The 14,095-nt window shown below is 59.6% G+C and overlaps 1 protein-coding gene across 1 annotated transcript in view; it reads right to left on the bottom strand.

Moving 5' to 3' along the window:
* The window catches only part of FOXO6 (forkhead box O6), a 102,362-nt gene extending 90,540 nt beyond the window's left edge, over positions 1-11,822 (bottom strand). The window contains exon 1 of the mRNA XM_054011919.1: positions 10,274-11,822. Coding sequence (XP_053867894.1) covers positions 10,274-11,128 — 855 coding nt within the window. The 5' untranslated portion in view covers positions 11,129-11,822. The remainder of the gene's footprint in view (positions 1-10,273) is intronic.
* Positions 11,823-14,095: the final 2,273 nt, after the last annotated feature.

Genomic DNA, 14,095 nt, shown 5'->3' with positions numbered 1-14,095 from the left:
AGAGGTGTGAGTGATGTAAGAGGTAAACGGGGGTGGCTCCTAAAAGCTGACCTTTGCTGGGTACTGGGAGAACAGAGCAGCCCACCCTTCCACAGGCAGTAGGGGAGGGAGGATCTGTTGCTTCCTAAGGTATGTGCCCCACCTATTCCGAAGGAATTCACGCTCCTTGCCTTTCTGCCATCACCGCTGGCCTGCCAGGAGATGGGCCATCCTGCTCCGTGAGAACGTGCTGCGAATCGCTCAGGGGATGGGACACTGTCTGTGAGGCTCTTTGCTGGGGCAGATGACGCACAAGAGCACCGCTGAGACAGAAGGCAGTCCAGTGGTCTAAGCACACCGGCCTCATTGTGTGTGGAGGGAGAATGGGGGACCCTGCTTTTTCCTGGTTTCCCTCTTGCTCCCCTCCCTGCCCCCACTGAGGATATCTAAAACTAGAGGCCAGATCCTTGGCTGGAGTAAAATGATGTAGCCCCATGAGCTTCAATGGGCTGATGGTGATTTACACCAGCTGAGAATGTGGCCCTAGAGCAGTAGGCAAGGTGCACAGACACCATTCCCAGCAGGGAGCATCACTGGGAAATCACTCTCCAAAGGGTGGCAGCACAGAGCAGATCCTGGGGCCCGTTCCTAGTACCTCAGCACCTTTAATGACCTGGGCCCTTCTGTGTCAGAGCAGCCACCGTGCTGAGCCTGAACTGATCAGAGTCCAGCCAAAATATTTACAAGGCCTTTTAAGTAAAATTCCAAATGCCAGGAAATCCATTTCCCAGCCCAGGAATCTGGCACTTGCCTCCCAGTGTCAGGCTGCAGCGAGCGAGGAGGAGAGACAGCGGGGGAGAGGCAGCAGCAGACTGCTGGAGAGCGACCTCCTGGAAGTGCTCCTTCTAGTCCCCAGCAGCTGAAGTGTAGTTTATATTCCAGTGGTTATTAAAAATAAAGGAAAAAGCGAGCTCAGAGCAGAGCAAGCTGTTTATTTGGAGCCTCTCCCTGGGGGCTAATAAAGCCCCACTCACTGCTGTAGTATCATTTTTATGTTATCATAAAGCTGGACCATTTAGCAGGTTTGTGTTACTTCAGCAGTTAGCGCTGCATGAGAAGCAACTCAGAGGGGAAAACGGCTGAAAACCTCCCCGCGAGCCCAGAGAAGCGCTGTGGGGAGGAGGGGAGCCCTGCCAGCGAGGATTTCTTGTGCTCATACCCCAGCTGTCCTGCCCCCGCTAATGGGCTCCCCCCCACACAGCTAGACCCCAGGGTTCAGGAAGAGCTGGCTCCATCCCTCCCCGCACTTCGAGAGGCATTGTCACCAACACACAGCTCTGAGGGATGGCCAAGGGATGCGACTAGGGTGCTCAGATCATCCATAGGACAGACTGGGGCAACCACACTTCATGGGGACGCAGGATCCAGGGCAGCCTGGGGGGTTAGTGGGGGTCCTGGTGCCAGCAGCAGCAAGCGACCCGGCCCCAGCCTGCCCCGCCCCACTCCCTCCCTGCCCCCATTCCACCTCTTCCCCAAGCCTCCACCCTGCCTCTTTCCAGCTTCTGCCCCCTCCCCTGAGCGACACTGGGAGCTGGCAGGGTGGGCTGGGGCTGAGTCGTTCACTACTGCCAGCACCACGTCCCCTGCTAGCCTCCTAGGCCACCCTGGACCCTGCATCCCCCTGAAGCACGGGGCCCCCAAAGCACAGGGTCCGGGGCGGTTGCCCCAGTCTGTCCTATGGCTGTTCTGAGCACCACCAAAAAATGATACAAACCTGGCACTCGCTAACGTCCTGCAGCCCTGGGAAATGATCTCCACATATGGAGAGGAAGGAGAGCGGAGTAAGGGAGGCACGGGGACTCACAGTGGCCAGCCGTTGCTGCTGAACCGGCTGCCCAGGAGCAAAAGTAACTTTGCTCTCAGCTGCACAGGGGCTAATGGGAAGCTGAAACAACCTGGAGCCTGGTGGTTGGCCCGGGGGTTGCAGCATGGGCCCAAGAGAGGCGAGGGCGTTTCCCCAGGGAGGGGGCCAGAGGAAGAGAGTATTTGGACTCATGAGGGCTGCCCAGAGACAGGCACCCCAGGCTCAACAGCTCTCCATTAACCCCCTCACTCCCTGCCCCACCTCTCCCTTCAGCCATTCCGCCCCTCATTCCAGCCTCTCGGCGGTGCAGACCCTGCCTGCCTACAGGAGATAGCTGCTCCCAATGTGCAATGTTCAGCCCTTTTGCTAACCCCCCTGCAGACCTCCAAGGGCTTAATCAGTTCCTGACAGATCTAAGTTATACCCACATAAAAGCAGCTGCATAGGAGGTTACAGCGGTTTAACTAAACAGGTTTAAAAGCACCCGGGATAATGGCATGCGGCCCAAGCCCCCAAAATACCCTCCGGGCAGGTGCGAGTGCATGGAGATTTCAAAGCAAGCAGAGAAGCGAAGGGCTCCTTCTCTCCACACAGCGCCAGCTCTTGGTGCTTTGCGCTGGGAGGAGCAGAGAATGGGCGGCAGTGGGCTGCTACCTGTCATTCCTCCACTCTCCTGGGAGGGGGCGCTGTGTTCTAGAAATGCATCCATCACATTATAAGGCCCACTGCATTACTCACCTCGCTCTTGCCCTGCAGCGGGATAGGAGGGGCCACACTTTACTCAGCCCAAGCTGAAATGTCCCAAGCAATTGTCCCTGCCCCTATGCAAGCCTTCCCTGGCCTGAGCCACCCACTTGCCTATGGCTGCAGTGCTGTTCGGCTGAGGGCAAAGTGCACCATGGGACAGGGAGGGCTCAGAAAGGAAGGCAGTTGGCACGGTCAGCTGGTGGATGGCTGCTTGATGTAGCTCTGATTGCTTGAGTGTTATATTTTGGACGTCAAACTTAGAATCAGAGCTGCTGCCTTTTGACGGAGGGTGATGGTTTCCCATTAACAAGTGGAAAGCGTGAGCTGGAGCAGAAAACTTCAAGCGCTTTGGAATTGATAAAATAACTCCCTAATTAAGCAGAACTGTCAGTCACAGGCACTGGCTGCCCCGCACTGGGAAAAAGCAGCAGTTTCCGGCGCACGTGCCTGGCATAACTGCACAGGGGGTGTGCTGCCACTCACATCACACACTGGGGGTCCCCAGGACATGCCCCTGAGCGGGACTCCAGGGCAGAGCTCCCTTTTAACCACTGGAAGCAGCACAGCCTAGCGGGCTGAATACAATGGAGACGAGGAGCCAAGACTCCTCTGTCCCATTCCAAACTCTGACTGTGAGCAAGTCATTTACATACTGTGCCTCAGTTTCCCCGAATGTGAGGCAGGGCTACTGCCACCCACTCCATAGGAGGGGATGTTAATGATTGCAAAGTGCTGTGTGAGACGACTGGATGAAAGGGGCTCCCAGGAGGTGAGAGGAAATGTGCTCTCATTATTTGGCTGCTCAAGCAGCTCTTCCCGCCCTTAGGCTCGGGCAGGGGCAGAACATGGCTTCTGAGCAGTCTGTCATCTCCCCCGCAGGCTCCCAGACTGACCAGCTGAACTCAGATCCCTGTGCACTGGGCTTGCACTCTCTCATTGCAGAGGCAAAGTCCACTCAGCCGGAGCCCAAGGACACTGAAACGATCATCTTGCGCAGGGGAAGGCTGTGCACAGGTGTGTATCAGGCCCAGATCTGGGGCAGGAGGAAACAGCAGTGAATGCTAAAGAATGCCCGAAGGTCGACCAAGGAGCAGCCTGCGTGCAGGAGAGATTCCCAAAGACACCCACCTTCCCTTTAGTCGCCATACGCAGCAGGTTGGCCCTGAAAGACGTATTCAAATCCTGGAGAGCCCCCTTCCGAACAATAGCTCTGCCGAGCTCCAGGCATGGCTCCGTGTGGTTATGGGGAGGAGAAATGCTGCATGTCTAGTGGTTAGAGCAGGGTAGGCGTCAGGACTGCTGTGCTCTGTTCCCAGCTCCAAAAGGGGTTAAAGCTGGAGCTCCTGGTTCGGTTTTTGGCTCTGAAAGGAAGCCCAGTCTAGTGGTTAGAGCAGGAGCCCTGCACTTCTATTCCTGGGTCAGGGTGGGGGGCGGTGTCAAGTGGGCAGAGAAGGTCAGGAGTCAGGATTTAACTCCCAGTTCTAGCACCGCGCAGCCTGGGGCAAGTCACCCGGGAAATGAGGCTAGAGTTACCCCTTTCTCAGCAGCCTCGCCCTCGTTCAGGGCAATGCACAAGGATCATGACACTTGCACAGGGAGCTAATTAAAGGCAAAGCCCTGTTATCTGAGATCCCGTCCCACACTGCTCTCGGTAATGAAACGCTTTAGAGCCAGGATGCCTCTCCCAGGCTTGGGGCAGGAGGGGGAAGAGCAGCCTCTGCAATAAGCAGTGAGCAGCTCATCGCTGCATGTTTGTCTGGCCGCTACTCCAGGTGCGCCCGCCGCCAGCACTGGTGCCAGGAGACGGGGCATTCAGGGGAGCGTAGCGCCATTAGCATGGTGGAGGGGGCTGTGTGTCGAGGGGAGGGCATTCCCGGGGAGCCAGGCTTGGTTCTGCTGGGGCAGGAGGGGGAGGAAGGCAGCTGTGCTGCAGGCTGGGGTTAGGGACCTGACAGGACAGTGTCCGGGGCAAGGCCTGGGAAACAGGGTGCAGACAGAGGCTGGCACTGTGGGGTGTGTGCTTCAGCTCCCTCCCAGCCCCCGCTCACAGTCGCAGATTAAAGGAGCAGAACCCGTCTTTATTTCAGGGAGAGGGTGGAGAGAAACGCTGTGCCAGCTCCGAGCAGGCCAGGCTCCCTGACACGCTGCATGGGAGACAGCACGTCTGCCACCGAACCCTTGGCACACTGGCACTTCACAGGATCACAAACCAACAGCCTCCGACCACCAGTTCAGGTGTGGCTGCTGCTGGACACGCAGGACTCATTGACCTCGGCCAAGAGAGCCCAGTGGCCTGGCTTAGCACAGCTCCATAGCAGCCTTGCTTCTTTGGCTGCTGGAGAAAAGGAGAAAGCGGTCTCCTCCGGTGCATGCAGGGCTCACTGGGGGAGCACAGGACCAAGAGGTTCAGCAACCACCACGAGAAGGACAAGGAGACCAAAGGGGTATTTAGCACATTGATCCAAAGCACACAGGGGCTGCTACAGCCCCCCCAACAGCAAGCACAGGCAGGGAATGTGGGTCCAGAGTGCCCGGATATAGACAGGGAGAGCCATGTACCCTCCCAGGGCTCCTGTCTCGGGGGGGGGGGGGGTATTGGAAACCCTGCTCTTCCCAAATTCAAAGGGCCATGTGCACCAGGGAATGCTGCTGTCAGGTGTTCTGCTGCATTCGTGCTCACTATGGGGCCTTCCCGCTAACTGCAACACGAGGAACTGGGCAGGCGGCTTGCCGACAGCTGTTCTTGTGTGGGAGGTGTCAGACACGGTCTGAATGTCACCACGAGGCTGTAGGAGATGAGTCGTTACTTACTGCAGCTGTGCCACACTGCCGACAAACCCTCCTGCTCTCAGCCCGGGCAAAAGGCACAGAAACGCCACGAGCCATGGCGGGAACTATCTGCCACCTGCAGGGACAGGTCAAACTGCACTCACCCCCAATCCCTTTACCAAATCCTCTGGGTCATAGAACGCGCCCGGCTGCCTGGGATCCCTTTGCCAAGCAGGGCGGATAGGTCTGCCCAGACAAACTGCCCACTAATGCCCAAAAATGGCTGAGCACCTGATGGATCCTTTGTTCCTGCCTGTCCTGAGCAGGAGTCCACAGGCCTGCCCTATGCTCCTCAGAGCAGAGCTGGGAGAGGCCCCAGAACTTCGGCTCTCCGAGTGCACGATCCTCTCTTCTCCCTCAAGGCAGGTGCTGGGGCTCTAGACCCCATCCTGGCTCCAACCATGCTCCCCGCTTCGCTGCAGCATTGTGGGTTCCACTGGCTCCTTGCTGGGGTTATTCCCCCCCTCATCTCTGTGGCTATAGCATCCACCTCAAACGGGGGGGGGGGGCAGTGTGGGGGAAGGGGGTGTCCAGCAGCCATATCTGGCCAGGTGAGTCACTCTTTCCCAGATTGCATGCCTGTCTCAGGGTGTCATTCCCCAGGGAGAACATGCTCCCACAAGGAGGCCATGCTCCAGATGAAGCCCTTTCATGCAAACGCTTGATTAAATCAGTGATTCCCCTCGGGGCTGGCAGCAACACAACCGAGTCTTTGCTCACTGGCTCCACACGCTGCTAGAAGGTGCACGCGGCGCCGTGAGGGCATGTGGGTATACCTCTCCAGAAGGTAGGGGAGACCCTCCCTGCCCCAAAGGGCAGATAAGGAGATGCTCTCCCATCTCTGGGTGGGGAATGGAAGCAGCAGAGCAAGCTGCATCATGCACAAGTGCTCCCTAGTGGATGCTTTAGAGAGCACCAGCCCATCATGCTACGAAGTTGTCTGGCCTCTTAGCCGTGGGCTGCAGGGGGCCGTGACGTACAGACAGCGAGGTACATTGGAGGGAATGCTGGGGATGGTTCCCGATTCTGACACCTGCTCTCCAGACAGGAAGCCCCTTAGTCCTCACCCTGTCCAAGGTTGGGCTGCAAAAGCAAGAGTAGGAGTACTTGTGGCACCTTAGAGACTAACAAATTTATTAGAGCATAAGCTTTCGTGGACTACAGCCCACTTCTTCGGATGCATCCGAAGAAGTGGGCTGTAGTCCACGAAAGCTTATGCTCTAATAAATTTGTTAGTCTCTAAGGTGCCACAAGTACTCCTGTTCTTCTTTTTGCGGATACAGACTAACACGGCTGTTACTCTGAAAAAAGCAAGAGTCACATTCAAGCCCTTACCGCTGCAAGGCCAAGGTCGCTGCTCATCCCGACGTTTGCATGATTGCAAGCCCAAACCTGTTACCAGCTCCACCCTAGTGGTTTGCGCAGTGCCCCACTGTGCTGGTCTGAATCCTCCCACGTCCCACAGGGACCCCCTTTGGGCGTTCCTCCTGCTTGCAAGCTGTAGGCAGCTCAACCCCTGGTGCTAGCGTGTTCCAAGGAAAGGCTTTGTGCCCCACTCCAAACCTGGCTCTCAGCCCACACACCACCCTCGGCCAGCGCTCTTACCAACTGGGATAAAAGCGTCTGCTCATGGGCAATTTCCACCTCCCATATGCCACATCCGTGCCAGCACCATGCCACTAGAGACACAACCCTCTCAGGCTCCTTCTAGCGAGCTCATCGTTTGCAAGCTTGACAACTCCTCACCACTGCTCCCACCCTCCCCAAGCCCCCTTCTACCCTCCCACCATAGCAATAAGAAGAATCCTTTATCCTTCCAGGAGCCTGTACATCTGGAGATCATACAGCATTTTTTACACTTGTTAAATAACACAAACATCCCAGAGAGCTGACAAAGGGATAGGAAGGGAATCTCTGTATCCATTACTGAAATGCAACCACCTCTGGGGTGGAACGTGGCAGCTGCCTAGGAGCACCCAATAACATTTCAGTTCCCCAAGGAAGCCCAGCGCTCACATCCTCCAGTGATGGAGTTTTGTGGCTCTCTAATGACTACCACTCAGACACCTTTCCAGTATGGGACACATTTCCCCAGCCACCTTGTGCTGTCTCTGGCCCTTCACTGGGAATTCCCTGGATACTTCAGTGGGTGTGTCTGCCACCAGTCCCTAAGCACTGATTTCATGTGCTCTTTGGTCAGAGTTCCCCACATACTCATCACCCTACAATTTTCTCCTTTACAGTGGAAGCTTCTCCTGGGCACATATCTGTAAAACAGTCTCATTCTCCTCTGTTCTATTTAGGCTCCTACTCCATGAGGATGGGCTTAAGGTTAAAGCACTGGACTGGGACTCAGGAGATCCAAGTTTGATTCCTGGCTCTGCTACACATTCCATGTGTCAGTGTGAGCAAGTCACTGCCTCTCTCTGTTCCACCATCTGAAGAGCGGGGATAACAATCCTTCTTTTGTCTGTCACGGCTACATAAAGCATAAGCTTTATGGGGCAGAGCCCATCTACACAACCCCTAGCACAATGGGGCCTGTTCTCAGTGGGGACCTCAGGGACTATGCTAATATAAGTGACCACCAGGATATCTGCACACCTGAGCTACTGGAGTTAGTTCTTCACAAAGGTCTCAAGAGCAGCCAGGGACATGGCTCAATGGTCTCACGTTGCAGTGGGGGAGGTCTAGGTTGGATATTAGGAAACACTATTTCACTAGGAGGGTGGTGAAGCACTGGAATGGGTTACCTAGGGAGGTGGTGGAATCTCCTTCCTTAGAGGTTTTTACGGTCAGGCTTGACAAAGCCCTGGCTGGGATGATTTAGTTGGTGTTGGTCCTGCTTTGAGCAGGGGGTTGGACTAGATGACCTCCTGAGGTCCCTTCCAACCCTGATATTCTAGGACATCCCCCGGGGCCAGAGCAGCCCAGCCTACAAGTTATTAGGAGGAGGTGGGGGTAGGCTCAGCAAGGACAGAAATGGGCCCAACTCCTCCTGACCCCAATGGGAGCAGGGTTTGCTAATGCCAGGACAGAGTTTGGCCCATCTCCCACAGCAGCCCTGGTATTAATGAACACACTGCTTGTTATCCACTAATCACACTGGAGGTGACAGGGTTTAGGGGAGGGGTAAAGCGAAACCACCTACTAGTTTACTGACACCATCTAGACACAAGGCAATCTCTCCGCTCTGCCAAGTGTTGCTAACACGAGGTGTGTCTCCAAGTGCCCGTCATTGTGTAAGTGCCCTTTCCTACTGGGCAGGGTATTGTGACAGACAACACCTCAGCCGGCAGGTGCGACTGAGCTCAGCACAGCCTCTCCCCCCACCGCTTGGCTCCAGGAGTGTCAGCGTAACACAGCTCCACAGGAAAACACAGTAAGAGGGGATCGATGGTTGCTGACAGAAATATTTAACAAACCAAAGACAACTGCTTGGAGTGCTGCCAATGAAACCAAATCCAGAGACCAGAGGGCTGTGTGCGCGCACATGAGGGAAGGGAAGCACAGCACCTTCTGCGGGGAAAGACCTCAGTGCCTGTTCCCCCTCACAGCGCTGCAAGACTTAAACCCTGCTCTGTACATGTACAGTGAAAGGCGCCTCACAAAGCCATTTCTATGGAGCACACCTGTTTGTGAAGAGCCTTCTGCCTCGCTGTCGTCAGACACTTAGCAATGCTACAGCCACTCTGGGCAAAGCAGGCATATTTAGCTCTACGACTGTAGGACAGGACTCCCCTGATCTCACCTTACTGATCACGCAACAGAAGCACATTATGCTGCTGGGCAAATCCCGATTGTCCATGTAACCCTCTCCCTCCCCCCCCAGTGCTGGGGATTGGCAGCGCTGTAATTAATAATGCTCTAATGCTCACATATGGCAGGCAAAGACGGCTTCTAGCACAGCACCAATTTTTATCCTGACAGACCCGGAGCCAAGACCGCTGTCACATGTCTAATTCCAGCTCTGCTGGCCACTAGCCCTGCCAGCATCTGACAGAGGTGAGCCAGTCACTTCTCATGTGATAAAGTAGACATGGATTTCTCCCCTCTCTCCCAGACCTTGTTCTCAGACTCCTTCCTCTAAAATGCAACCCAAGAACAAAGATTTATAACATAACCACATGGAAAAAAGGGAGGGAAGGGGCAAGTCTCTGGTGTCATTCATCTAAATCAGGTTTCAATTCACACCAACAGGAGACAGTCATGCACACACAAGCACCTCCCTGCTTCTGCTGCCCAGGGTCCTTTCCAGATGGGCAGGTGCACGGGCAGTTATAACACAAGGGCAGCAAGAACTCAGGGCCAGAATGACCCCTCCTCCAGGCCACTCAGAATGGGTGAACAGGTGAATGGGAGCTGCTGTAGACAAGTTAACCCGGTAGGGATCTCCCTGCTAACACACACAAGGCAACAAGAACCTTTTCTCTCTTCTCACGCTAGAGAATCTGGGAAAACTTGCTGCTCCCCTATATGCAGATGCACAAATGTAGATAAGAAATTTCTCCGACACCAGCTCTAGATGAAAACGAGAGCTCTGATCACACAGAGAAATCAAGCTGCCTGTCCCCTAGCCACACATGCACCGATATGGCCCCCACATCACATGTGTCGCCTTAATGAAACTCTGGTCACAAGCAGGGACCGAGCAGGTTTTTCTGATGGCACAGACAGAGAAACTTGTCCGATCCCTGCATGGAAATAGGCAGCTACAGGCGCAGCCCCTGACCACACAGATTAATTCAACACAGCCTCCCTGGTCGCACACATGGATTTAAATTAAACTTGGCTGGCGCCTGCGGGCAGGGAGGCGCGGGCACAGCTCTGGCCCCAGGCGGGGGCTGTACGTACCTTCCAGCCGGCAGAGCTGTTGCTGTCTCCTTTATCCTTAAAGTAGGGGACGTATCTGACCATCCAGTCGTAGATCTGGGACAAGGTGAGCCGCTTCTCCGGGGAGCTCTCGATGGCCTTGGTGATGAGATCCGCGTAGGACAGGTTGCCCCAGGCATTGCGCCGCGAGTTCTTCGCCTTGCGGAGCTGTCCAACATCCGCCCCCAGCGAAGGCAGCGCCGAAGCGGCTTTGCGATCCGCCACGGCTCCCGTGTTCTCCGAGCCCTCTGCCGCTCCGCCGGCCGCGGGGGCTCGGGAGCCACCGGCTGCCGCCGCGCCTCCGTCCTCCTCCTCCCCGGGGAAGTCGGGGTGAGGCAGCGGCCAGGTGCAGGAACGGGGCCGGCTCTGGGGTTCAAAATCCGGGTCGATTTCAACCTGATGCGCCTGCCGCTTCTCTTCCATGTTCCCCCCGCTCCGCCTCCCCCGCGGAGTCACGGCAGGTTTCCGCACGGCCGGGGAGAGGGAGAGACGGCGGGGAGCGGACCGGGACGAGCGCTCACGGCAGAGGCAGGGGGCGGGAGAGGACGGCAACCCCCGGGGCCGAGCCTGGAGTGCAGCGGGGAGGGGAGAAGAGGCCCCGGCAGCGGGGAGAGGAGGCACAGCAGTCCGAAGCCGAGCGCCGGCACCTAGGAGGCAGATGGCCCCAGCCCCATGGCAGCCAGCAGCAGTGTAACGCGAGAGCTCAGATGGGGGGCTGCGCGATGGGGGCTCCCGAGGCAGGGACGGGCGCGGAGCTCCCCCGTAAGGAACGGCCCCAGTGCCGGGGGGCTCAGCCAGAAGGGCATGGCTGGCGGGGGCTGGAGAGGGCGGCTGCATCCATCGGGGCCGGGCTGGGAAGCGGGGGGAGGCTGTTCAGTCAGCAACAGATGTTCCGGAGCCCGGGCGGCGTGCGGGAGAGGAGCCCTCCCGGGCAGGCTGCGGGCAAGTGCGGGGATCCCAGCTGGTCACCTGGGCAAGTACCCTGGCAGCCTGTGGCGCGCTGAGCCCGGCTCTCTCACGCCGGCCCCCTCGGGAACACGGAGAGGAGGCGAGATCAGGTCCTCGGGGGCTGGGAGGGCAGGGCTCCGGCGGCAGGCAGGGCTGCCCCCTCCTTACGGCTGGGCTGGGCGCTCCCCGGCAGGTGTGTGGCAGGGCGGCGGAGCCGAGGCGGGCATGCTCACGGCCGCACGCACCTGGCAGCGGCCGGCTCCCGGCCCGGGACTGACGGATCCCGCCGCCTGCTTCGCCGTCTGTGCAAAAGTGGCATCCACCGCAGCCGAACCCGAGAGCGGCCAGACCGCGCGGCTCGGGCGGGCACACGCCCCGCACCTAGCACCTGCCGGCGCCGCGGGCCCCCGCTCCGCGCTGCGCCTGCCCCGCTGCCGCCGCCCTGGGCTGACGCCGCCTCTCTCCCGGGACCGGGCTGGACGGCACCATGCTGAGGCGGCGGCTGCCCCTGTCCTCTGCGCCGTGCCCCGCGCCGCCAACGCACCAGCAGCGCCCGCCACCGCAGCCGGCGGCACCTCCGGGAGGGGCGGGGCGCGGGGCGGGGCCAGCGGCCGGGCTGACCCCGCCCGCCTCGGCCCCTCCCCAGGGCTAGCGCCGGAGCGGGGCGGGGCGGGCGACTCCCACCTCCAGTAGCGACCCCGCCCCCCACAACTTCCCCTGCCCCCCCAACTGCCCCACCCCCCACGCCAACCACCTGCCCCCACCCCCCCCAACTGCCCCACCCCCCACGCCAACCACCTGCCCCCACCCCCCCCAACTGCCCCACCCCCCACGCCAACCACCTGCCCCCACCCCCCCCAACTGCCCCACCCCCCACGCCAACCACCTGCCCCCTCCCCCCAACTGCCCCACCCCCCACGCCAACCACCTGCCCCCACCCCCCCCAACTGCCCCACCCCCCACGCCAACCACCTGCCCCCACCCCCCCACAACTGCCCCACCCCCCACGCCAACCGCCTGCCCCCTCCCCCCCACGACTGCCCCACCCCCCACGCCAACCACCTGCCCCCACCCCCCCACAACTGCCCCACCCCCCACGCCAACCGCCTGCCCCCTCCCCCCCACGACTGCCCCACCCCCCACCCCCCCACAACTGCCCCACCCCCCACGCCAACCACCTGCCCCCACCCCCCCACAACTGCCCCACCCCCCACGCCAACCGCCTGCCCCCTCCCCCCCACGACTGCCCCACCCCCCACGCCTACCATCTGCCCCCTCCCCCAATTGCCCCACCCCCCACGCCAATCACCTGCCCCCTCCCCCCCACAACTGCCCCATCCTCCACGCCAATCACCTGCCCCCTCCCCCCAACTGCCCCACGCCCCACGCCAACCACCTGCCCCCACCCCCCCCACAACTGCCCCACCCCCCACGCCAACCGCCTGCCCCCTCCCCCCCACACAACTACCCATCCCCCCTTCCTTCCCCTCCCCAATGTCCTGCTCCCCCCCCGCGGCTGCCTGGGCTCCCCCGGGCAGGCCTCAGTGGGCCAGAGGGCGCGTGCTGCTGCCCCGCCCCCCCCTTACAGCGGCCCGAACCGACCGCCCCCTTCTCATTGGAAGAACGCAGCACAGGCCCGGCCCATCGCGCTTTCCCATTGGCCCGATGGGAAGCCTCCTAACGGGGCGGGCAGACAAGCCTCGCTCGCAAAGGGTTTCCGCCCACCAATGACGTCAGGCTACCAGCTGTATCGGTGAGTAACCCAGGGCAACGGAGTTTCGGAGCCAGTCAGAGCGAGGCCACAGGCACCGCCACGCCCTTCCGCTACGGTCCCGCCCAGTGTCCCGCCCCTTCGCGTTAGATCCTGCCCCCATAGTCTCCCGCCTACTGACTACAGAGTCACGCCCCTCACCTAACCCCCGAGCCCTGCGCTCCACAGACCCCGCCCACACACAAACCCCGCCCACTTGTCATAAAGCTCCGCCCATAGACACAAAGCTCCGCCCACTCACCGAAAAGCCACGTTTCCCAAGGAACATATAGCGCCGCCCCCACAAGTCCCCCCTTCCCTGCGCCAAGGGCCCCGAGATTGTGCAGAGCCACACACAGGCCTGTCCATATTCGAGAGCCCCCCTGTCCCCCCCACAACCCCCCCCCCCCATCTGAGAGCCCCGTCCTCCCTCAGGCACACACAGTCCTGCCCATATTCGAGAGCCCCCCTGCCCCTCCCCAAAGCTCCCCCACATCTGAGAGCCCCGTCCTCCCTCAGGCACACACAGTCCTGCCCATATTTGACAGCCCCTCCTGCCCCCCACAAAGCCCCCCCACATCTGAGAGCCCCGTCCTCCCTCAGGCACACACAGTCCTGCCCATATTTGACAGCCCCTCCTGCCCCCCACAAAGTCCCCCCACATCTGAGAGCCCCGCCCTCCCTCAGGCACGCACAGTCCCGCCCATATTTGACAGCCCCCCCGCCCCACACACAAAGCCCCCCCCATCTGAGAGCCCCACCTTCTCCCTCAGGCACACACAGTCCTGCCCACACACAAGAGCCCCTCCATCCCCAGCACACAGAGCTCAGCCCCTGAACCAGCTGGGGTCAGCGGGAGGTGGAGTTTAGCTCAGGCCCTGCCTGTGCGTACAGACCCCCAGAGGCCCACAGCAGGCTCAGAGGCCTGTCCAATGGGGGTCATGAGGGTGAGAGGTCAATTGGTGGGTACCTGGGTGCACATGACAGGCACAGTGGCAATCCCTAGATAGGACAGACTGGCCAAGCTACATGAGACACAAAGAATCCGCTGCTTGTACCTACTGAATTTCCAGGAGGGCCCATCCGCCTCAGGAGGCCCCTCACCC

This window comes from Malaclemys terrapin, chromosome 22 (assembly GCF_027887155.1).
Source record: "Malaclemys terrapin pileata isolate rMalTer1 chromosome 22, rMalTer1.hap1, whole genome shotgun sequence".
NCBI lineage: Eukaryota > Metazoa > Chordata > Testudines > Emydidae > Malaclemys > Malaclemys terrapin.
This window is presented reverse-complemented; position numbering and strand designations above follow the sequence as displayed.